Source organism: Protopterus annectens, chromosome 11.part0, assembly GCF_019279795.1.
Source record: "Protopterus annectens isolate FY-2018-M chromosome 11.part0, PAN1.0, whole genome shotgun sequence".
Taxonomy (NCBI): Eukaryota; Metazoa; Chordata; order Ceratodontiformes; family Protopteridae; genus Protopterus; species Protopterus annectens.
The window spans coordinates 74954234-74980066 of record NC_056745.1 but is presented as its reverse complement, the minus strand read 5'-3'; the positions used below and the strand labels follow the sequence as shown (position 1 = coordinate 74980066).

At 37.7% G+C, this 25833-nt stretch overlaps 1 protein-coding gene across 1 annotated transcript in view; it reads right to left on the bottom strand.

Annotated features, from left to right (window-relative positions):
* Nucleotides 1-25833, bottom strand: part of LOC122815177 (solute carrier family 23 member 1-like) — a 489586-nt gene that overhangs the window by 162116 nt on the left and 301637 nt on the right. Inside the window, exons 6-7 of the mRNA XM_044087457.1 lie at nucleotides 14445-14565; nucleotides 4836-4992 (exon numbers count right to left, since the gene is read on the bottom strand). Of these exons, the coding sequence (XP_043943392.1) occupies nucleotides 4836-4992; nucleotides 14445-14565 (278 nt within the window). The remainder of the gene's footprint in view (nucleotides 1-4835; nucleotides 4993-14444; nucleotides 14566-25833) is intronic.

The window sequence follows — 25833 nt, the reverse complement described above, 5'->3', positions numbered from 1 at the left end:
AGCCCTATATACTCCCCATGAGACCTGGCCCTGCATGAGTTGGGCCTCGTGATTATGGACAAGGAGCCAGACCATGTATCTGGACTCCTCAACGCCCCAACGCTGTGCTCGAAAGCAACGCCCTCACCTACTCCACTCATGCTGACTGCAAGTCTGTTCTACAATCAGTTATGCTGTGTATTCCCGCCTATGGGGCTTATATATGCCGCTTTTCCGCACATTTCTCTGATTGGCCGTTTTGGAATTGTATCTACTTCACTGAAAATGCTTTCTCATGCTCCATTCTGGGTTTTATCCCATATATATGCTATTTCTGCTTTTCTAGGTATTGCTGTCATGGCTTGGTGGTTTAGTTCCTTGACTCTAGTGCATGGTATCCTGTGTTCGAATCTGGCAACTGCTTTTTGCTTTTCCTGACAGAAATGAGTTGAGGACCTGTCAATCAAACATGCCAAAAGCACTTTTAAGCACTTTAAACCTGTTCTGCGCTCGTTTGCGCAGAGGTAACGATGCGCACTGGCAGTTAGCTTGTGGGGCGCAAACGGTGTGCGCTGGGATAAATCTTAATTGGCTAGTGACACACATGTTCAGCTAATTGCACACAGTTTCAGCCTGTTTATCCGCTGCTTGGCAACGGGCACGCAGTTTGCAGCTTTTTAAACACTACTCGGCTACGGGCACTCTGTCTCACGGCAGCTTGGCTATCAGTACATTTCTGACTATTTTTATTCTTATGTTACTTCAAAATATATGCTCTGTTTCATTCCATTTTACAAAAGGGAATACATTTACATTTGTACAATACTGTCTGGGGGCTTTTAGTGCTTATTTACAAAATAAAAAAGGTTGTTGTAGGGGCTCGAACCCTGCCTGCCTACTCATAGGGCGGGTACTCTACCACTAAGCTATTATTTCTTGGCTTACTTTGCATATTTAGTTCTTATATCCTTTTCCCTGACTGCTAACTGTGATTGCGCTTAGTAGCACACCACAGCACACAGTAGCAAACATTTACGGGTTTAACAAAACAAAAAAGGTTTTCATTTACTTTTATGACATCTCTTCACTTTATACACTGATGGCCAGTCGGGCATGTGTTGTATAGTGTGTTTATTCACATTTTCATGGCCTTTCTCGTGGCTGTTTACTTTCAGCCATTCTAGTTTTCCGGGGGCGTGTCCACTTGCAGAGCTTAGCCTACAGACACGCTTCTACTCTCTTACACGGACCGTGTAAGAGTTACTGGTGTGATTCAGCATGCCTCATGCACCTCATGCATATGCATGACATGCTGACATCACACAGTTTAACTGCAGCCTCCGTGTAAGAGTTATAACTCTTACACGGAGGCTTCCTGAATCTGGCCCCATGTCTATGCTTTAAAATGTTTAAAATAGGTGGGGGGGGGCTACACCCCCCATCCCCCTTACTTTATATTCTAACTTCAGGATTGCACTACAGTGAGGAAAAGGCTATGCATAGCTTTCAATGAAATGAGTTTTCGATGAAGTGAAATTTCAGTCAAGTGTGCTGAGGAAAGTGTTTTCGACGAAAAGTAGTAGACCCATATATATATATATATATATATATATATATATATATATGGGTCTACTTCTAATGCCCGAAACGCCGATTCGCCGACAGGGAAATAACCGACGCCAGAAAACCGACAACACACAAACCCGACAACGAAACACCGAACACCATAACACCGACACACTACACGTAAACAACACAGTACACTACAACACATATCCACTAGCCCTAACCCAAACCCTAACCCTAAGGTCCGACACTACCGCACACTCTCCCTACCTGCACCCTAACCCTAACTCACTTACACACCCCAAACCCCAAGCTCCGACACTACCGCACACTCTCCCTACCTGCACCCTAACCCTAACTCACTTACACACCCCAAACCCCAAGCTCCGACACTACCGCACACTCTCCCTACCTGCACCCTAACCCTAACTCACTTACACACCCCAAACCCCAAGCTCCGACACTACCGCACACTCTCCCTACCTGCACCCTAACCCTAACTCACTTACACACCCCAAACCCCAAACTCCGACACTACCGCACACTCACCTATCACACACCCTAACCCTACATCCCTGAGTATTGCACACTTACCTGTCCGCTCCCTACTCCTAAATCCCTCACTATCGATACTTACCAGGTCGCTTACACATTCCCCTTGTCGGTCTTCCGTCTGTCGGGATTCGAGCGTGTCGGTCAACTGCGTTGTCGGTAGTTTCGTGTCGGTTATTTCCCTGTCGGCGAATCGGCGTTTCGGTCATTAGAAGGAGACCCATATATATATATATATATATATATATATATATATATATATATATATATTTAAACCAATTCTCTAAGCATAATAATGCCCTCCAGTGTGTGTGCTGTTGTAGATATTATACTCTTCAAAGGGTGTAGAGGCCCACCTTCTGCAGTGTTGGGCCTCAGAACACCTCTGGTTAAAAGTTATTTCCATAGTAATGCACAACACACTCTGTTGGGCATTATTGCTTGCTTAGAATGATTTAAACTTATATACATTCTACAATAGACAGCACTTTCTAGAACTATATCATTTACATGTTTCTCAGACATCAATCTATGTAAAACACGACTTTAACTACTGTTGCTTGTTTGAGTAACTAATACAACTGTTAATTAAATAATTTAACATTTAAGGTGTCTGGAATTTTTATTCCAAGTTATTGCACCAGCCTTATTTCATAAGAATAAATAATCCACACATCTGCATCAGAAGAAAGTGCCCCCCCCCCAAAAAAAAAAAACTCTTCAAATAAATACATTCTTTACTCTTAATAGTTTTATGATGTGGAATTCATATATGACTGATGGCTAATGGAATGTTACAACTGTGATGACAAACTCTGAAACATCATACATTTATTTATTCATATAAAAATGAAAGTATGAAAGTAGACGTTAAGTTATCATGTTATAAGGAGCATGCCTAATACATTTCAGAAATCCAAAATGGAAGCACTTCTTAAGAAAGGTGGGACAAAAGTCTGCTTTTACAGCTGTTGTAATACTACATTTAAGACAGATTACCTAATTGTAATTTATAGTCCTACAGATATAAATGCAATTATAAAAAAAATAGTATAAAATACTCTTATTTTGTTCCAAGATATGAAACTTAAGCAATACTTGTACAACTTTTAAAAACAATAATGAATTATCTTGAATGCTGCCATCCTTCTGCATTTAGAAACTTGTATCCCCAAATTAAGAATATAAAATGTAGACACCTCATGACAGGGGGTGTAAATCAAGTGTGTACAGGGAAAGTAATCAAAGAATGCCATAGAAAGTCATTAATTATAAATTACATGCATGTTTAAAACACAGTTAATGCAAATATGAGTAGCTTTTTGTTTAGGTTATGCCCCCTGTGCCTCCAGATATGGAAGATCTGTTTCCAGACCCCTTCAACTTAATGCACTCACTCTGAGGATGCACTACCTTAGTGTCAGGGAAATACTGAAGTTTGAAGAAAATAAGAAAATAATTTATTCCTTCCATCTTTATAGTGGTTCTGCCTCAAGGTTTTACGAATTTGTGGGGTGAGGAGACAGAGCTGATATGTAAAGAATGCAGGATTAAGGGTGCATCTTTCTTGCAAAAACAGATAATGTTTTGAATATTTTTGCTTATTCCAGCTTAATGCTTCCTTCATGACAATGCATTTGCTTATCATGCTTGAAGTACACCAAAGTGCTTATGTTTGTTAAAAAAAAAAAAACAACTAGTATTGTTCTAATTTATTAAAGCTACTGCATATTCACTGTAAAGGAATACCTTTGTATTATGCAGAACTAACATTAACTATACATGTCTCTCAGAACCTTCAGACGAGTCTTTTTTTGTGTTCCTCCTTAGCATGTCACATAGGTCATTCTAGATTCAGAGAACAGTGCCACCTTTATGTGCCACTACCAGGTTGTATCAGCTTAGACTTACAGAAGCAGAGTAAAATGCCCCCATTTAAGCTAAGACCACCTCACATAACTGTATCAGCCTATGTAAAATTTATGGCTTTTCAAAATTCAAGCTCACATCCATTGAACTTTTATCAACAAATAAAACAGACTGTTGTTTTTCAATGATCTCCAAATGTATAACTCCAATGACATTTGATAGCAAGTATACTTAGTAACTTAACATGCAATAGCATCATTTTCAGCAATCACAAAAGCCCTATACTCTAAGACAAATCAGGTATGTATTTGGTGTTTTTCCCCTACTCCTTGCATAGTTACTTATGGAGCATGTGGTCTGACGGTAATCCTCAAATGGTCACTTGGATGAATGACATCTGTAAATATATGGTAGCCAAGCTGAGCTCCCTGAACAGGAAGCCAGAGTGTCGCACACGCACACATGCACACACACACACACACACACACACACACACACACACACACACACACACACACACACACACACAGATTATTGTACTTATTTTGCAGACCTTATATGAGTTTTCTTTTTATTTTTCTCACATCATTACAGAATGCTGCCTCTAGTTATATGCAAAGAATAAAGCATATGTTTCTATGTTGTGATATTTATAGTATCCAGATACTTGTTTTTTATATGTTGTCACTCAGTGTGTGTGCGTGTGCGTAAAGGCGATGTGCAGGCGTGTCTTGGCAGTGTGTGTGTGTGTGTGTGTGTGTTTGCATTATATTTAATCCTGCAAAACAGATAATAGAGCAAAAGATGCAAATGGAGTTAAAAAATATATATTTGTTATTATGGATCTGCATAATTCATTGTGGTCTCACCTGGGTAGGGGAATCGGAACCAAGGAACCTGGCCTATGAAGTCTCCTTTAGAATCTGTTCTTGCCAAATATCCGTAGGAATTGGGATCAGATGGAAATGCATTGGTTACAGTCAGAATGTAGCAAAAAAGCCAAGACGTTGCCATTCCAAGAAGAACCTAAACGTAAATGTTGATCTGGTGACACATTAACCTCATATTTACTTACAAATGGTGTTTATAACATAAGCTAAATATCCATTTTTTCACTTTTAATTATACATCAGATTTAAGTATCATATGATTCTGACAGTTTTTACATTTTTTTCAGAAAAATGAAGCAACTATATAAAAGTTGACAATGGAGTTTATGAATCTGATGAAACCTGTTATAAGTATGATGTTTGTTGTTATTCCAGACAGTCTAATATAATAAAAGAAAAAAAATCATAATAAAAACTAATCATCTAAGTTGGCACATATGACAAGGAAAGTTTCCATGACAACTTATATGTAGTATTAGGTGTCTGATACCTTCCAACCACCTCAAATTTTATAATTCTGAAGGTCTAAGGCCAACAGGCTCATTTACCTGCCACATTAATTTGCCCGTAAATCTTTTTTAAACATGTTTATTTTTATCACTTAAGACATAGGCAAACATACATTTATATAAAAGAAAACAAACCATATTAATATATTTACAGTTACAAGCATTATACATCTCCTATGTTCTTTTGTATATTTATCATCAAACCAACACTACCTAAATTGATCAGTTCCTGCCTTCCTTTACACCTCAATCCTCCTCCAAAACATTACTCTATATGTATTGTTCCCATAATTTACATTTTTGTCTAAGTAATTTTCTCCAACCCTTTTCTAAAGATCCCACTTCCAGTTCTTTTATCTCTGTTAGAGTATTCAGTACTTCAAATGTAGTTGGTTTAGACTTTCATTTCCATTGTATATTAATTGATTTTTTGGCAGTCACCAGAATTAAACTTAACATGGCCTTACTATGTCTAGGCACTTCATATCCTGTATTCCAGCTCAAAAAAAAAAAATAGTTTCCCTAGTTACACCCATTTGCTCATCCAGTAATTCTGACAGAGTACTCCGTGGTGAAGTCTGCCAACTCATTGCACTCCCAAAACATATATTTCCAGTTACCTCTTTCTTCCCATCACACCTCCGGTATTTGCCACCTACTTGAGCAAAAACGATTTGGAATCTGCTTGGGGTATGAAAATACCTATGCAGGCACTTCCAAGTAAAAATCCTAAATCTTCTAGACTTTGTTTCATATTTGGGAGCCATACTTATGTCTTCCCATTGTTTCCTTGTGAATTGCTTATCCAGTCTCTCTTCACAATCTTTTCCAACATCCTCTGATTAATTTCTATTGTTATCATGCAGCATTTTATATGTATTTTATATTTTATATAGCATTTTATATGTACTACTAATTATCCTTTTTAATAGCAGCTTATATTCCGGATTCAATTAAAAGTTCTACCAGAGCAGGCCTTTCACTTGGGATTGCCCTGTCCCCTTACTCTTCGCCTACACTCTGATACCAATCCCTGATAGGGAAGGTAGTCTCTAGCCTGCAGTCCAAATGTCTTTTTGCCCCCTTCCCATTCCATTACTTTTCCCTCTGCAGTTATATGCTCCCAATAGCCTCTTTCCTTTGCCACGTTTCTCCAGTAAATTCTAGTCCCATCTTATTTATTCTCTGTATCCCTAACTACAGTTATCCCTATCAGCAAAATCTCCTTCCTCTGTTCTTGTGCTGCCTTAGTTCTTAGCGTACTTTATGAATATAATATTATTTTAATTTCTCCAAATCTTTTGGGTTCCTAATACCATGACAGGAATGGAACCCATTCCTAAGTCAAAGTACGATTAAAGTTCATGAAATTAGTATTGTTTCAATCTATGATGTCAGCCAAAAGTGCTCTTGGCAGCACCCGCAATGTGCCCAGTAATGACTCCTTTTGCAATTTGTATTGAGTTACAAGTATTTGTAACATATCTCAATATGATTGTAGACTCTTTTTGATAAGACCCATTGCTCCTACTACCATTGAGACTGTTTGGGTATCTTTCTTCCACATTGCTCTCATTTCTGCCTGCAAATCCTGATATTTTATGACTTTGTGTCTCTCTGTATGCAGGACACTGTAGTCACTGGGTGTGGCAATTTCAATGATCAATGCTACTTTTTGTCGTCTTTTCATGGACCACTATATCTGTTAGCATCTATCTTTTGAACTGTTGGTAATGGATGATCCCATGTGATGTAAACTTCATCTTTTTCTATGATGCTTTGTGGCTCATGTTTACAGTTTTTTCCAGCCACTTTAATACTATAATGTTTGTACACTCCCCAGTGCAACAATCTTGCCACATTATTAAAACTTTCAGTATACAGTCCTTCTCCCATTAGTATGTCACAATCAGCAACAAGGTGTGTGACTGTTTCCCACTTGGTTTTACAAAACCTACATGTGTCTGTTTCTCCCACATGTTCAATGGACTTTGTAAACCAATGTGTACACAGCTGACTATCTTCGGCTGCCAATATTAACCTTTCATCTCTTAGTTTGAATTTGCCTCTCCTTAACCATTCCTGTGTTCATTCCTGATCAACATGAGGTTCTTCCAGAAGTTTTCTATACTTGCAACTATATTTATGCATTTTCCACATTTCTTGTCTTCTCATCTGGTCCTTCACCTTATATTCTTTCTTTTGTTTTTTGGCACATCCAGTTGCTGCCTGATTTTTATCTACTTCTGGTTTGATTTCTATTCCTGCTTGACACCGATATGTTTCTGCTAGATTAAGCAGAGAAGTTATCTTGGATTTATTCTCTTCATGTTTCAAAACTTTCACTATGTTTGGCCTTGTGAGGTCAGCAGATATGTATGCTGTGCCACGATTGCAGATCTAAACATGTAATCAATTTCAAGGAGGCCCATCCCTCCTTTGGAACAGGGAATATATAATCTTGGTATGCACTTCTTCTTTTGGCTTTTCCCGGTTAGGGGCCACCACAGCGGATCACCTGTCCGCTCATGATTGGCAGTGGAGGTTTACATTGTGGAGTTGCCTACCCAGCACCCAGCCTTTCACAGAAGGCACACACATGCACACACTCATGCCTAGGGCCAGTTTAGAATGTCCAATCCACCTACAGCATGTCCTTGGGATGTGGGAGGAAACCAGAGCACCTTGAGGAAACCCACGCGACCACAGGGAGGACATGCAGACTTGGCACAGAAGGCACCCCAGCTGAGAATTGAACCGAAGAACCTCTTGCTGTGAGGTGGCAATGCTAACTGCTGCACCACCGGGGCCACCCAATCTTGGTGTGCACTGATTTTTATAAATCATTTGGTGAGCATGAAGCATCCTTCTTGTATTCCTATCTAATCTATCCAACATGTTTTGGGGCCAGTCTATCACTCCAAAACTGTAAGTTAGGACAGGAAGAGAAAACTGGTTTAAAGCCTGGATTTTGTTCCTAGATGTCAATGCTGTTTTCAGGATTAATTTAAGTCTTCTAAAGTATTTCTTACTAAGTTTTATTTGCATTTGTTCATGTTTTATTGCTGATCCTTCATCAGTTCCCAAATATTTATATACTCCCTCTTGCTGAAGTTCTTTTATATTGCATTCCTGTCCCAAACTGATGTTTTCCTGGTGCTGCAGTTTTCCTGCTTTAAACGTTGCCTTTTCACATTTATCAAAACCAAATAACATTCTTATATCATCTGAAAAAGTTCTGACAACTTGCAGTTGTGGTTTCAGTTCCTCATCTGATGAGCTATACAGTTTTAAATCATCAACAAAAAGATGAGAAGTCTTTACACTTGATTTTACAGTTGATTTTCTAGGAGCCAAATTATAGCCATGGCTTAAGCTATTAAGTAGACAACTTAATGGGTTAAGGGCAAAGCAGAATAGCAGGGGTGACACTGGAATATTCCCCTTTGAATTTTTATCCCTGGCATAATAATTTGTCCTTTATCATGCCTTAATTGCAAAGTGGTCTGCCACTGTTTCATGGTCACTGTAATGTAGTTGACCAGTGTAGGGTGTATCTTATACATTTTTAAGCACCCTTTTATCCATGAATGTGGGATACTATCAAATGCTTTTTTGTAGTCAATCCATGCCATACTTAGATTCTTCCCCTTTTAACAGTTCCCCGCTATGACTTTATTTAACAATAAATGATCATTTGTTCCATATGACTTTCTTTTGTTGCCCTTTTGTTCTACTGCCATAATTGAGTTTTCTTCTAAATGACTATAAACTCTGTCAGCATCAATTCCAGTGTATAGTTTATGTCGCTGGAAGGCAAGTTATTGGTCTACAATTTTTAGGGTAGCTTGCAGGTTCACTATTAAGTAGGAGCATTGTTTTTCCTGTTGTTAGCCAGGTTGATGTCTGTTCGGGGTGTGCATATAAATAGTACTTACTCATGGCTAAATCTTCGTGCAAAGATGTTAGTTAATACTTTTAGCCAAAAGTTAGGTACTGCATTTAGGCCTGGGGTTTTCCAATTAGAGGCTTTTCTTAACTTTGTCTCAATCTCTCTGGCTGTTACTTCATCCCATTTCATATCCTGTACCTTTAAACTTCTTATTCTTTCTTTTACTTCTATCTATTTAGCATCTGTGTTATATTCTGCAGGATCTTCATAGATATTTCTCCAAAATGTATCCATTTCTTCTTTTTTTTGGTGGTCTTTCAATTCCTTTTACCTTGTTTCCCAATTCTCTATAAAACTTTTTGGGTCATCAATAAATTGCTTAGTTTGTACTTTTCCTTTATATTTTTCTGCATATCTTCTAAGTTTTTCCACCTGTGCTGACATTTTTAGTTTGTTATTTATGATAGTGCATGACAGATCCTGATCTCTTCTAATACTGCACATTGCTTTGATCACATCTATTTTTCTTAGTATTTTTGCTGATCTGCTCCCTCTTCTATAGTCCTCTAACTATGACACTTCTTGTCTTAATTGCTTTACAGTTTTCTCTATTCGATACTTCCATGATGGTATTCGATTTCTCCCCTTCCTTTCCCCCACTACCCTGTGTTATTGTGGTCGAACTCTATCAGTTATTAGTTTAGCTGCACAGTAATATATCCTGTTTACGTCTATTATATCACATGGATCTCTATGGACAGTCCTAATTACTGTGTTTATTTGTTTATCAAACTTCTAACTTTTTGGGTTTTATTGACCCTCTGCAGTCTATTTCTTTCATTGATCTTAATATGTCTTTCTCTATTGTCAGGCAACTCTTCTCTTAGATCATTTTCTTCTAAACTGAGGGCACATTTTTTGTTTTCCATTTCCTGCGGGCATTCTATAGAAAGTTCTGTTGCATCTTCCTGTGGCACATTCTCTTCACTTTCATCCTGTGCCATCTGTTGCTCTGTCATATGGGGATTCACTGGCCTATCACGCCTCAACATTGACTGCATCAGAGTTTCCACAGATTCCTGTTCCTTCTCTTGCTGACAAGCTTCAAGTGATTGTTTATACTGGTTGGCACAGGACCAATTGCTTCCAGTTCCACTGATTTCCCCTTAATTTGGATATCCATTGCTGTATCCTGTTGTGGTGCTTTCTGAATTAGATTTTCTACACTGAATCCTTCACTTTGCAGGTACTCCATAACCTCAGTCTGTATTTCTTTAACTTCTCCATTACTGATCTCTTTTTCTACTTTTCCTCTTTGTCTTCTTATTTTTTTGTATTGTAAAGTTTTCTATGTCCAGATTCCTTTTCCTGTATTTCTCTTCAAATATCTTTAGTGCTGCTCTTTTTTATTGGTTAGTTTTGCTTTCTCCTTTGCATAAATATTACACCATATTAAATCTCTTTTCCTTTCCCCTGTCCATATTTCTTCTTCAGATGTCTCCTGATCTTCCTGCTTCTCCTTACTTTGGGGACTCACTCCATCATGCTGGGATGTAACCTGTGTTAGACCTTCTACAACAAATCCTTCACTTCACAGGCACTCCATAACTTCAGCTTCTATTTTTTTAACTTCTACTTTACTGATCTTCTTTTCTATGTTCCCTCTTTGTGATATTTTTTTTTATTGTGAAATGTTCCATATCGGGATGCCTTTGCATGTAATTTTCTTTGAATATCTTTGGGGCTGCCTTCTTTATATTGATTAATTTGGCTTTCTCCTTTGCATAAAAATTGCACTACATCAAAACTCTTTCTTTCCCGTGTCTATATTTTGTTTTTATACTTTTCAAAAATCTCTAGGTTTTGTTGTTTATATTTTTGCACTTCCTCAGATGCTTCTTTTTCCAAACAGATCAAACATTCTTGATCTATATACCATTTTTCACAAATCTGTTGTATTAATGAATACAACATTTTATTTGAAGCTTCTTCCAGTTTTTCTTGTGGAAGTAGTTTTCTTTCCTCTAATTTCTCTCTTAATCATTTTGTACATCTTGTGTCTGGAAATTACTGGCTTTTTTGATAATAATAATAATATTCTGTATGGCTGTTGCTGTTCTCCTTAATCCAACATCCCGCTCTCTCCTTATTTCTTGAATATTCCCCAGATTCATTGTCATCCAGTTCCACTTTGAATTATAGCTTTCTGCTTGTGCTATGTATATGAACCTAAACTGTTTAGGTCTAAAATATACCTCCAAATCACTTAATGCTAAACCATCTTATTCTGTTGGAAGAATCAACTTATCCCACTTGAGATAAAAACCTTCAACTCTTTATTAATTACTATCCACATCTTCTCCTCTAGTTGATAATAATCTGCCTGACCTGTGTATGTGACTAAAGGGACTAAAAACATGTTCACTGCTTATATCTTGCTATCCAGACCCTAAAACAAGAGCTTCCTGTTTCTTAGTTTTTATAACATCTTTTGTTTAATCTCTTCCCATATATCCTTAGCTGCCATAACAGAATCCTTTTAATCCATAATCCTAAATATTTCATTTTATCATGTTCCCATAAACACGAGTATCTCATGTGTGGGTACATAGTTTACAGTCACAGCATTTATTTTTTCTTCATTAATTTTACATGCCGAAAACTGTCTCAAAATGTTCCACAACATGGAAATGTCCTTTTCTGGTTTTATCCGGTACAAAATAATATTGTCTGCAAATAAAGCCAACTTTTCTTGATTACCGTACCAATTATATCCTTACATTTCTGAGTCCTGTGTTTTGTTTGCCAATGGCTCTAAATATAATGCAGATAACAAATAGGAAAGAGGACACCCCCTGCCTGGTTCCTCTTTTCAGACATAATGTAGCAGACAGGAACCCTCCCACTTTAATTTTTGCCTGCAGTCCCTCATATATCCTCCTAATTAACCTTATTATGGTATCAGGGAATGTAAATGCTTCCATTGCCCTAGTCATAAAATCCCAGGTTACTTTGCTGAACGCTTTCTCTGCATCAAGAGCTACTAAAAATAGCACTATTTTCTTATATTCTGTTTCCCCTCTGGATCATCATTATTCTATTAATGTCAAATGTTTACCTCCCCTCTAGAAAACCACATTGATCCATCTCTATCAGTTTTGGCAACATCTTTGCCATTGTTTTAGCTACTATGGACATAAGCACTTTATAATCGTGATTTAGAATTGAAATTGGCTTATATGATTTCTCTGGGGTTTCGGCATGTAGCTTGCAAGACATTTATTTCCCTGTGAGCTACAACACTGAAACCAGAAGGCTGCGACACCACTTCTTCATAGAGCAGTATGGCTGAAAAGCACAACTGCTGCAGCTTTACCTTACAACAAGAAACCAAGCACCATTTGCAGTGACCCCTAAGGACAGCTACTGGGCTGTATTCTAACAGAGACAGCCACCCAAGAAAAGTTATCATCATTTATTTTTATTTATTTATTTATTTATATTTGTTGACCGGGAGTGTCCGACTGGACGTAGGTCCATTTTCAGCGGAGGCCCAGGGAGAAAAACTCCACAGTTAAAATAAACAGACAGTAGTTACATTGGATTACATAGCGATTAACAAGTTACATAGCAATTACTTACAACATATTTACAGATGAAGAACATAGTACATTAGTAGACAACTAGAATCTTTATCTGTGAAGTACATAACAGACATTAACAAATGTTACAATAAGAAGTTCCTGCTGTATAATAAGTACTAGGCTTATGAGCATCTGAGCTTGCTATAATCAAGGTAGTTATTGGAGTGGAAAGAAAGGTAGTGGTTGGATGGGGTGGGTGATATTAGAGTGGGAGTTGCAAGGGCATAGCCAGCATGTTTTTAGGTGCGCTTTTAGTAAAGTTTTGAAGTGGGTGCATGATGGTATGGAGGTAATTGTGGGTGGGAGGGAGTTCCATAATTTGGCTATGGTGTAAGAGAATAGTGCTTTACCAGCAGAGTTATTGGCTTTAGTGATCTGCAAGTGCTCATGATGTACATGAGCGCAAGGAGAATGGACAAAGTCTACAACTCTTATGTATGGGCCTGCTATGTCTTCCAAATGAGCATGGGCTCCATTAACGGTACCTGTAATTGTGGCTTGGTGCAGTCAAAGTGCATGTCACTGGTCCATATACTGCATGGCATGCACCTCTCTCTCTCTTTCTCCCTCTCTGTCACTTTCTAGAGTAAGTTCCAGCATGTCTGTGGGCTAGACCACCTAACTTCCTTTAAGAGGGGAGGACTCCCGCTCTCCCACGTTGACTCCTCCAGCCGCCAAGTCACTAATCAATCTCTGGACATATGGGTCACACCTAGGGTTTTATCCCTATGCATCACAGAGCAAAACAACCTGCATATGTTATTAAGTTCTGAAATGCACTGACCTTACATGTTTAACAACCTCTTATTATTTTATCTTCTGTTATACTTCCAGAATCAAAACAAACAAAATGTGAATGTACTTTATGCTGCAAATACATCCTTGTGTTCAAGGGTGGTGTCATACCAAGTATCTGTTAATTACATCTCCCTTATGCTAACATCATTGCAGACAAAAGTAATATGTAGTATAGCACAGTCATTGTCAAAAAAATTAAATAAATAAATAAAATAAATAAGGCCTTTTTTAAAATAATGGCATTGTATAATGACAATATGCCATGACAGGGTCATGGTTAATTTTTATTTTACCCAGTGTGTTGGAGGAATTGAAGCCTGAAACTGAAACTGCACCCTTGTAGCTAAACCCCCACCCCGCATCTATGGTTAAAATATGAGGTATCCACTTCCTGTGTTGGCGGAATGTCATAATATGAGGTATCCACTTCCTGTATTAGCGGAATGTCATAATATGAGGTATCCACTTCCTGTATTGATGGAATGTCATAATATGAGGTATCCACTTCCTGTATTGGTGGAATGTCATAATATGAGGTATCCACTTCCTGTATTGGCGGAATGTCATAATGTGAGGTATCTACTTCCTGTATTGGCGGAATGTCATAATATCATTAGTGAACTCATCCTCATAGATTAAGCAGGCTGTCTGAATATAAATAACAATGTATAATGGTCATTTTGCCAATGCATTCCATTGAAACAGAAAACATATTTTATTTATCACAGAATTAAATGCTACTTACAGGAAACATTTGGAAAATTTTCGGTTTGGACACATGACACTTTTGAGTCTTGTTAAAAGCAGGAAAAGGTACAGGTATATTTCTCAGATACTGAGAAAATAGAATAATGAAGAAGGTTGTCCTGAAATAAATAAAAAAAGAACTATTTTAAAACATTTCTATCAAACACACAGCTGAAGACATTATACAGTAATGAAGCATGTTATTACCTGATGAGTTTTATTATTACCAAGTTAATAAAATTGCTTTATAAACAATAAAGGTTAATGCCAGCATTTTTGTTTCGTGTGTAAGTAATAATGATGCATTTAAAGGGAATCACAAGAAGCCCCGTGCAATGATTAGAAGTCTGTCAGTGGGGTTTGGTATTTAAAGCAGAAATGAGTGAACTTTTTCTCAAAATGGAATAGTGGAAAGGAAAGGAACTTCTCGTAGTAGTCAGTTTATAGGTAGACATATAACACTTTATATAAGAATGATGTTAGACTGATCAACACACAGAGCTAATTTATATAAGCAAGTGACCCAAAAGGCAGGAATGCTGAGCACACACAGCAGTTTGCTGTACATAAAATATAACTCATTTGTTTACATTTGCAATTGCTTCACTTAAATGTTTTTTTTTGTTTTGATTATATTGATTGCCAGTGAACTTGTCAGTTGTATTTTTTGTCAAAGTTCATTGGTGATTTCTTGTGTGTGTGTGTGTGTGTGTGTGTGTGTGTGTGTGTGTGTGTGTGTGTGTGTGTGTGTGTGTGTGTGTGCATATATATATATATATATATATATATATATATATATATATATATATATATATGCCATAACCAAACAAAAACAATTGTACTTGGGAACAGAAATAGAAAGGTTTTAGATTGTTTGACAAGGTTTCTGCCTCCAACAAGACAGCTGACAAGTAGTAGGAGTCTGCACTCCTGTAAAGATTCTTCCTCTGTACCAAGACACAAAAACTCATTCAGGTAATATTCCTTCTGTATCAAAAGGCAGTTCTCTGAGGAATTCTGCCTCTTTACGGAGAAGCAGACATCCTTTCTGCACAGATATTCCTTCTCCACTAAGAGATATTCCCTCTGCACCTAGAGGCCCTCTCTTCTAAGTTCTTTCCAACAAGTGCTTTCACTCAATGTGTGTTCTGCTCTGCATTAATGGCAGGTTTAATCTCCCAACCTACAAGCTAAAGCCAGACACATATTCAAATAACAAATCACAGCAGAAAGCACAAAAAATATATTTTTCATTGTTCAGCTTCTGTTATTTCATAATGATGCCGCCCTCCTATCACAGAACTCCCTGATCTATATGAGTCAGGATAACTCATCTGCATTGGTATTTTTGTACCAGGTCTGCGCTAGGCTGTGAGCTTAAACATTTGGAGGGATAAAACTCACCCGTAGAACTTATTATTGTCATTCTTGTGTTTGTGTAACCATTGCAGGGGTGTGTGGTCATTGACTATGTAAAGTGGTACTGAAGTGAAGTGCGTGCTTATTTAATGGTGGGACGCAGTACTTTGCCTTTGCTCTGTTCCTCTCTCTGATAAGACAGCAGGCGGGTATTCTTCATGATCTGTTTTTTGTGAAAAAAATCCTCTACTCACTGCAGATAGATACATCTGTATAAATAATAAATTATTTGTAAAAATCAGAGACAACTGCTACAAGCTCTGAGCACAGAATATTATTGGATGATTAAAAGCCTCGTATAGTGCCACGTTTGATCCAACTTGGAATAGGGCCTTTCCATTTATTAACTCTATTAGAGGACTGACTACAGAAGCAAATGTGGGCACTGACTTTCTAAAATAGCCTGCTAGTCCTGGGAATGCCTTCACCTTGGAGTTTAGTACTGCGCATTATTCAATTCTTCTTTATCTCTTATTTGCCTGAAGTTTAATTCCCACTCTCAAATCCACTGCATGAATACCTAGATTTTGTCATACAAAGCTTACAATTGGCAATATTTACTACAAGTCCCACTTATCTTAAAGGTTCTAGTGCAGCTTATACTTTGGCTAAACATGACTTCTATTCTTCAGAATACTTCACTACATTATCAAGGTGCACAGCTCAGTACCTGGCAAGAGGTTTTAGAACTCTAACCATGACACTTTGAAAGTTGACAGGAGCTCTGTGAAGTCCAAAGGGTATGACAGTATAATGAAAGAAACTCTAAGGGGTTGAGAATGCCACCTTTTCTTTGGCTTCAGCAGTAAGGGAGAATCTGCCAGTAGCCCTTGGTCAAATCTAGGGTGGTCAAAAACCTTGCTTTGCCCACGCATTCTATGAGGTCATCCACTTGAGCCATTGGGTCAGTCTCACACTTGGTATCTCATTCCTTTTCCAGATGGCATTACAAAAACTTACATAGATGTCTAGTTTAGGGACCAAGACAATCAGACCATTCCAATCATTTTGAGACTCTTCAGTTACTCCTGTTTTAAGCATATTTCTCATTTACTGCCTGTCTTTGAGAGTCTGTAACTGTACATGGCTTTAGGTTTGCCTTTTTGCCTGGCATAGTTATATGATATGTTAGTAAGTTTTATTTCCTTCCAGGTAGCTCTGAAATAAAGTCTGTGTTTCTCAGTAATAATTATTTTGCTTCTTGTTTCTGGGTCCTGGACCAAGTCTAATTTACTTAAACAGCAGAGATAGCATTCCCTGACACTATATTTCTGGGTTCTGGAGATAGCGTTCCCTGGTACCATATTTCTGGGTCCTGGAGATAGCGTTACCTGGTACCATATTTCCTGGTCCTGGAGATAGCGTTCCCTGGTACCATATTTCTGGGTCCTGGAGATAGCATTCTCTGATATCATATTTCCGGGTCCTGGAAATAGCATTCCCTGGTACCATATTCCCGGGTCCTGGAGATAGCATTCCCTGGTACCATATTTCTGGGTCCTGGAGATAGCATTCCCTGGTACCATATTTCCATGTCCTGGAGACAGCGTTCCCTGGTACCATATTTCTGGGTCCTGGAACTAGCATTCCCTGGTACCATATTTCCAGGTCCTGAAGATAGCATTCCATGGTACCATATTTCCGGGTCCTGGAGATAGCGTTCCCTGGTATCATATTTCCGGGTCCTGGAGATAGTGTTCCTGGTACCATATTTCCTGGTCCTGGAGATAGTGTTCCTGGTACCATATTTCCGGGTCCTGGAGATAGCGTTCCCTAGTACCACATTGCTGGTATCCACATCAGCTTCCAGAGTGACTATAGCAGCTTTAGTTTCCTTTCCTTTATGGTTTTAACACCTTTATATACTTTTTTTTTGTCTAGTCTTCTCTTCCTAGTCAGCCTTACTTTATAATTAAGTATTCATATTTTCTCTGTTACCTCAAAGGATCATTGCCATCTTGCTAGGAATTTGTTCTCAACAAAAGGGGTTAACACTAACACTTTGCCCCTCCCCTTCTTTAAACTCCTCTTGTCTGGCATTCTTGTTATCCACCCTTTGCAAATGTTCATTCACTGTTGGTATAACAACACATCCTAGCATGCTATTCCACGTTTGAATAGATGTTTCTCTTCCTTTCTTATCTGTATCCAGCAGCCCTCAGAGACATCTCCCATGTACCTTAAATGGGGCAAATCCTGTTGAAACTTGGGGCAACTGTCTTACAGTAAACAGGAGGTAGGGAAGTAACTGCCTCCAGTCCTTCAGTTTTTACATTTTGCTCTATGTCCTTTTATCAAACCACTGCACTAAATCATTCATTTTGTGGGTGGTACACTGATGTTATTAACTGTTTCACTTTAAAAATTGGCAAGGCCAATGCTTCACCCTGGACATAAATGTGGTTTCCTGCTCAGTGAGTGGTTTGTTGGATATCCCCAGCCTGGACAAAAGTAACAAAAGCTCTTTGGCTATTTTAACCATCAGGATTCATTAGTAGCCATCAACTTTATTAATGGACCTACAAAATCCATTGATGTCTGCTAGAATTGGATCTCAGCAGAAGGCACAGGTATCAGTAGACATGTGAACTCAGAACTTGGTGTAGTCTTTTGATATTCTGGGTAAGCAGCACAGAAATTCCCATTCTTTTTCATTACACTAACCAGTAAGGTCATAGTAAACTGTAGATTTAGTTTAGTGTATCTGTAAGTTTCCTCCCAAAATATGACTATATGCCAGTTTATTTATTTTATTTATTTATTGACATTTGATTACCAGGAAAGTTTGGCTGGGTAGGAGCCCATTTTTAATGGATGCTGGGGAGAAAAAGCTACAAACTATTAAAAAACATTTTAAGAACAATAATTTTACAGTCTTCAAAAATAATACAAAACATCTACAGTGTAAATAATTATACCAAATTAGACATAATGTAACATAAAAACATTGGCTAAGAATAGATACAAGTTAATATTTGAAGAAATTGTGGCCAGTTTATAGAGAAATTAAAGTAAGTTAGTACAATACAAACAGGAATTGCAATATGAAGTGAAAGAAAAAAGAGGATTCCGGTCATATTTAGGAAGAGAGTCAGGGGCGAGAAACTGATACACGTAAGGAAGTGAGGGAAGAAGGGAGAGTAAGGAGATGTAAGGTATGAACAGGTATTTGTCCACATTTAGGGAGATAGTTTATCCTGATACTGAGCATGAACAGAGTCAGCTGCTGTCTAGAAAGTCTTGCGGAATGTTTTTTGAAGGATGGGAGGGAGGGTCTTGACCTGATGGATACAGGTAAGGACTCCCAGGCCTTAGCAACATGGTGCGACTATAAACAAGGCCCAGCAGATTTGAGAGGTTTGTGAATATTCAGAAGTTTTTGTTCATTGGACGGTAATGGGTTAATTCACAAAGAACAACACAAACCCAGCTTTCTCGTCAACAACTCCTTCCAAAATCTTTTCTCTCAAGCCCATCCCCACAACACACATTCGTATCTTACTTTCCAAACTTAAACCCTGCTCTGTATCTGCAGGTAACATCCCATCCTACTTTCTCCAGTCAGCTGCCCACTCACTTGCCTATCCTATCTCTATCCTCATAAACCGTTCCATCTCGGAATCTAAAGTACCTTCCATATGGAAACACTTCTACACCATACCTATCCACAAAGGAGGTAACTCCACTGAAATCTCTAGCTTTAGATCTATTGCCATCCTCTCCCCTCTATCTAAAGTTCTTGAAAAGTGCATTTATATTCAAATTATGGATCATCTCTCTCAGGAAAGCCTACTTACACCTACTCAACATGGTTTTCGACCAAAGCATAGTACCTGTACGGCACTCCTATCCTTTCTCAATACTATTTCCCTGGCCAGAGATGACCATAAACTTATCTCCTGTCTCTTCCTTGACCTCTCTAAGGCCTTCAATACCGTCTCTCACTCTCTACTATTAAACAAACTGTCCAGCCTCAATTTCTCTCCTGATACAGTGGCATGGTTTGAAAGCTATCAAAGAGATAGATTCCGATCTGTAAAATGAGATACTGCAATATCTACTCCACTACAAATACAAATGGGAGTCCCTCAAAGATCCATTTTAGGGCCATTACTTTTCAACATCTTCACAAACTTGCTCTTTACCTCTTGCCCACTCTCCTCTATTATACAATATGCTGATGATTCTACAGTCATAACTATAACTAACTCTCACTCAGAACTCTTAACAGCTACCCAGTCATCCTTTAACTTGGTAGAAACATGGCTCTCCAACAACCAACTCATCCTAAACCCTAAAAAATCAAATCTCCTACTCTTCCTCCCTAAAACAGCCAACCACATCAAGACCTCCTTCACTATCCAGTAACTCAATAAGACACCAATCGAAGCCGAATCAAGCTCAAAACTCCTTTGTATTACAATCGATGACCAACTAAAATTCGATCTACACATAAATAATTGTATCAGGAAAACCCACCTTAAGCTAGGTCTACTATATAGAAATAAATTTCTTACTCAAGAAGCCAGGATAGCCCTCACTCATGCCTATCTTCTTCCCTGCTTAACATGTTGCTTTCAAATTCTTACTTACCTTAACTCCTCTCTCTTTGCTAGACTTCAGACTACTTATCACAAAGTAGCTAGATTCGCAACCCAACAACCCTTCCGATCTCACCACTGTCTCTCACTAAGATACTTAAACTGGCTTGAACTGCCCAAACTCCTCCTTCTCTCTCAGCTCCAAACCATACACTCAATCCTATATCAGCCATCTTTCTGTCCTGCCTTACATTCTATTATATCCCACTATGCTCCTACAAGAAACCGCCGTAGCTCTTCCCAAGACCTTCTAAAAATCTAAAAGCCCAAATCTAAAGCAGGGCAAAACGTATATAGCTACCGCCCCTCTATTGAATGGAACAAACTTCCCCTCAAGATTCGAACACAGGCACATCCCAAACAGTTTAAGCTAACACTAAAGGAATATTTCAGTAAGAAATGGATCTGCCGGTGCTCGAACCCTCATTGAAAGCTTTCCATTCTGAACCTTTCCTCAGTCTATGCACTTCTCTCTGTTATACTCATATAGATTCTGGTCAGATTTGAAAAAAAAAATTCACACACCTGATTTTTGTACTTTATATTCCTCTCAGCTTATCTAATATATGTACAACCAATTGTTATCTGTATAAGATTTTGCTGTATTCTACTTGTATAAAATCTATACTAATGTACTTAATGTTATATTTGTATGTACTGGAGCTTTTCTCCCTGGGCCTTTGCTGAAAAAGGGCTTCGGCTCAGTCAGACATTCCCGGTCAACAAATGTACAATAAAATAAATAAATAAATAATGATTTAGTGCTGGACAAGCAGATGGATTATGGAATATTCCATCACATAGTATCACATGATTGTTTCATCACAAATGTTTCAAAGTGTTTGGAACTAAGTACTAGTGTGATACTTTGTGTCTGTCTTTATTCACCCTGTAATGTAAATCATTCTTTCGCTTACAATATTGATATAGTTTGGGGATACTCTGTCTGATGCTCCTTCTACTCTGGCTATGTTTTCTCTGGCCCTGCATGGAGAATTGTCCTCCCACTGCGTTTTCTTAAAATGGTCATTGCTTATCTGCAAATCTGCCAAGTCAGGAACAAATGCACTCCCTCAGCTGATGAATGAGTCTGCCGCTATGCCTTAACGGCAGGTTTACTTTTTCTGCTGACAAACTAAAGTCAAACAATTATTCAAATAGCAAATATAGCAGAAAAAGACATTTTGTTCTGCCTCCAGTATACCCCTCTCTCTCTCTCTCTCTAAATATATATATATATATATATATATATATATATATATATATATATATATATATATATATATAATAAAACGCCAACAAACAGCACAATAAACACGGCCAGGATCAAGCAACAGCTCAATTTACTGTTCAAACTTTTACTTGTTGCAAATATGTTCAAAACACAAGCAGTTACACAGCTTTTAACTTTCTAGAGCACAGCTTAGTAGCTCCATAACTCCATATCACTCAGACATGCCATACACAATATATTTCCTATTGAAGCATATACTCAGGCGAAGTACTAAGTAGTACTAAATAGTCCATATATTTATTAAAATAACAATAAAACAATAAAAAAGAAGAACATAAGATAAGCGCATTCGGGTCACCACCACGACCCTTCCTCAGATCCTTATAACTGATATTACATCATTTCCTTCTTTTAAAATAGTAGGTTTGCACCAATAGGGCAGTCTATTGCATAGTCACACCTACTCAGACAGCACACTCCTGTCATATTCCGGTGCTGTATTGGTTGGACTTATATATATTTATATATATATATATATATATATATATATATATATATATATATATATATATATATATATAATTCTCAAGAGAGTTGTTTCAGATGCTGTTGGATTGCCCTCAATGCCCTTTGTCTTTCCACCTTGCAGGCAAAATATGATTTATTAACACTAAGTGTTGGTGAATCAGATTATGAGGGAATAGCAGAGTGGAGCACTTTAGGGCACAAAGCAAGGATTTAGGATAGGAGCCTCACTCCTGGCTTCTAACATTGTTGTTACTGTGAAATACTACTGTGCTAACACTTCTCTGCCTGTCAGCAATATCTTTGGGGTTTGGCTATTTCAGTGACTGTGGAGGTAATTACACAGCAGTGAAGAAACTCTGAATCATTGTCCCAGGACCTTTGGAATCTGCCTGTTATGGAAAGGCAAAAAAAAAAAAAAAAAAAAAAAAAAAAGCAAACATATTAGTTTTCTTAGTTCAGAATTTCCTAGTTCTGTGGTTGCGTCTGAGTCACTTTAAATTATCTTCCTTTGTGTGAGAAACATAATCATCCCTTTGAATAAAAAATAGAGTAGCAATAAAAAACATAAAAGGAATTACTGATTGGATGACCATAATGCCGAGATTGCATTATAAATAATTTGCACTTGGGGCAAAAGTTACAGACTATAACAGTTTATTTGATTTGTCACAGTGCTTCTATTTTCATACATTTTATGTGCTTTATACGATTTCATGTAAAACATATTCTAAATACTATGCCATTTGATATGTTTGCAACACTCATATTTGCATTTTCCACTTAGAGCAGTCTTTTTATATCATGTGTTTATAACCATCTACTGATCAAGTGGTTTCATTAGTTTGCGTAGTAGTAATTATGGAAGAACAAAGTCTGGTTCTTGTTGCCTCACAGCCTCAGAGCCCTGTATACTCCATCGGGTTCCTATTAGAACCATGAATGCTTGAAACTTCGAATGGTATATGGTCAACACCATATGATCGAAATTTCAAGTGTTCAAAGGTTAAATGTAATGGTGCTGTTCGGTGCAGAATGGGAGATTTTCCCTTTTCTGCACTGAAGTGCGATTTCAGAGTTGCTATATTTAAGTAGGGGGGTGTGGGGGATGCAGGGGGGCTTGCCCCCCTGCCTGCACCATTAAGGTAATTTTTTTTTTTTATTATATATACGAACTTTTAAACTTCGATCTTATGTTGTCGAACATATTTATTTTATTTATTTATTTATTTATTTCAGTTTGATGACAGGGGAGGCCCACTGGGCTCAGGGAGACCATTTTCAGTGGAGGCCCGGGGAGAAAAGCTCCACAATACATAGTGATTATACACAGTTATTCACATAAAAATCTGCATTACATAGTGATTGTACACAGTTATTCACATAAAAATCAAAATTAAGTGAGGTAAAAATATATATGCAGTTATACACAGTTGTTCACACAAAAATCCAAATTAAATGAAGAAGAGTACAATTAAATAAAATTGTGCTACACAGTGTGTTTACAGTTACAGTCAAAATAAAGAGAAACACAAATAAAAATGATTAAGAGTCAGAGAACAACATAAGTTATATCGTTTCATGGTGTCAAGTATTTATAAAGGTATGATATAGAGTAGGAACAGGGAATTTACTGAGAAGAAGTTGAGGGTGCAGAATTTAATTTTAAGCTAAAGTACAGGAATAAGTTGTTGCAGATTATATTTTTAGCTAAAGAAGTTAGCTAAGGAACAGGAGTATGTTCCCAGGTTAGAAGGTATTTGAAGTGTATGGTGGAAAAGGCAACTGGGAAAGAGGGGGAAAGAGACGTGAAAGAGAGCAGAGGTGGTAGAGGTTGAAGAGGGTTGTACAGGTGATTCGAAGTTTAGAAAGTTTGAATATATAATATAGACCCTATTCCATCTACCTCAAATTATTTTGCAGCTCTGTTTTTAGAGTAATTAGAATAGGTGATACTTCATATGTTGTATATCTAATTCTGGGAGTATCTCGGTTTCAGAAATGTTAGGGAGGCTCAGTGGTGCAACAGTTAGCATTACTACTTCATAGCAGGCCAGATTCATAAAGGTTATTATAAACTGTACACAATGTGTACACTTTGGTACACTTTCTGAATTCAAGAACAGCCCTATCACAATGCTTGCGCCGTATATGAATCTGGACTAGTACCTTCTTGTCTAGTTCATTTTTTTGGCTGGAATGCTTCCAGTGTGTTGTCTTCATTTGTCCCCTGAGTCTGAAAGGGTTTTATCTGAATGGTCCAACATCCTAAAATGGGCTTTTACTTCTAGTAAGCATTTCATAATCTGCCTTGTTTTAATGTCTGGAGGAATGGTTACAGCATTTTTCCAAGTAGTACTTTGTTCTGGACTTTGTCAGTATTTAGTAGAAGTATGGAATCACATTGTACATTCTTGTAAGTTTTGTAGCCAGATATTTTACATATTAAAACTGCAATAAATAACAGCCTTTTCATAAGGTGAAACTTTTGGAACAAGCTTCCTTAACATAGTGGTTTTGAGTTACCAGGAGCACAGGATTTTTCTGTCAATGAGTTTACTGTTCTTGGTTTTACTGGCATTGTTACATTGTTATTTAAAATACATTATTTGGTGGTTTATAATACTGACACTTTCCTTTCTACCAAAAATTCAGGTACCATATCATGTGGAACAGAATAGTGTGTATTTCATCTTGAGTTTGACATTTGACAGTGAAAGTCCCAAAACCGTGAAAAGTTTAGCGTGAATCTGCAGGAAAACCTGGGAAGCGCGCAATTCACTGTTATGCATTAAAAGTATTTTTGCAGGCTGGGACCTCCTGCACCTTCCAATGTAGGGCTGCATCCTCACACCCCTGTTAATTACATATAATAACTCTGGGATTACTATACCTTGGAGAAGAGGGAATTGTCTGAGGTACAGCAATTTTGGACATAATATATATTTATCCCCGATTACATTTCAATGTTTCAAGACTCACTCTACTGGATCTTGAAAATACTATGGTAACCCAAGCTGGTTATATTTCAGTTTTGTTTTCTTTGGACCATTTCATATTCCACAGTTGTCAGCAAGGTGCATCATTCTGATTTGGTCATCATATCCAACATCTAGCTCCTGCATAGGCATAACTCCAGTAAAAAATCTGTTTGAATTTTAGTTATAACAGCTGTAGCAAGTATAATATTATTCAAATAAATTGCTGTTTTATAGGTTTTATTTTAGTCAGCATTTGCAAAACAGAATGCTGTAGAACCATTAAATAACTTCCAGATGAAGCTGCTATCAGATTAACCCATTTGTTCAAAGCTTTTTTTTTTTTTTTTTTCAAGAAAAATAAAAAGGCATATTTTGCAAGGTGGACAAGCCACTGTCTGTACTCAACAATTATATTGTTGATAGTTCCTTATTTTTATACCTCCATGAAGGAAAGAGAAAAAAAACTGTGATAGAAACAGTGCCAGCAATAATCCCCTATCAGAAACAGCAGAAGATGAGTTGGAACTCATACAAATGGGACTGACAAGTTGTAGACTTGGCTACTTTATGCAAGCAATAATGCCCAGCTGCATGGGTATTACAGGGAAATAATGGCTATCCCAGGGG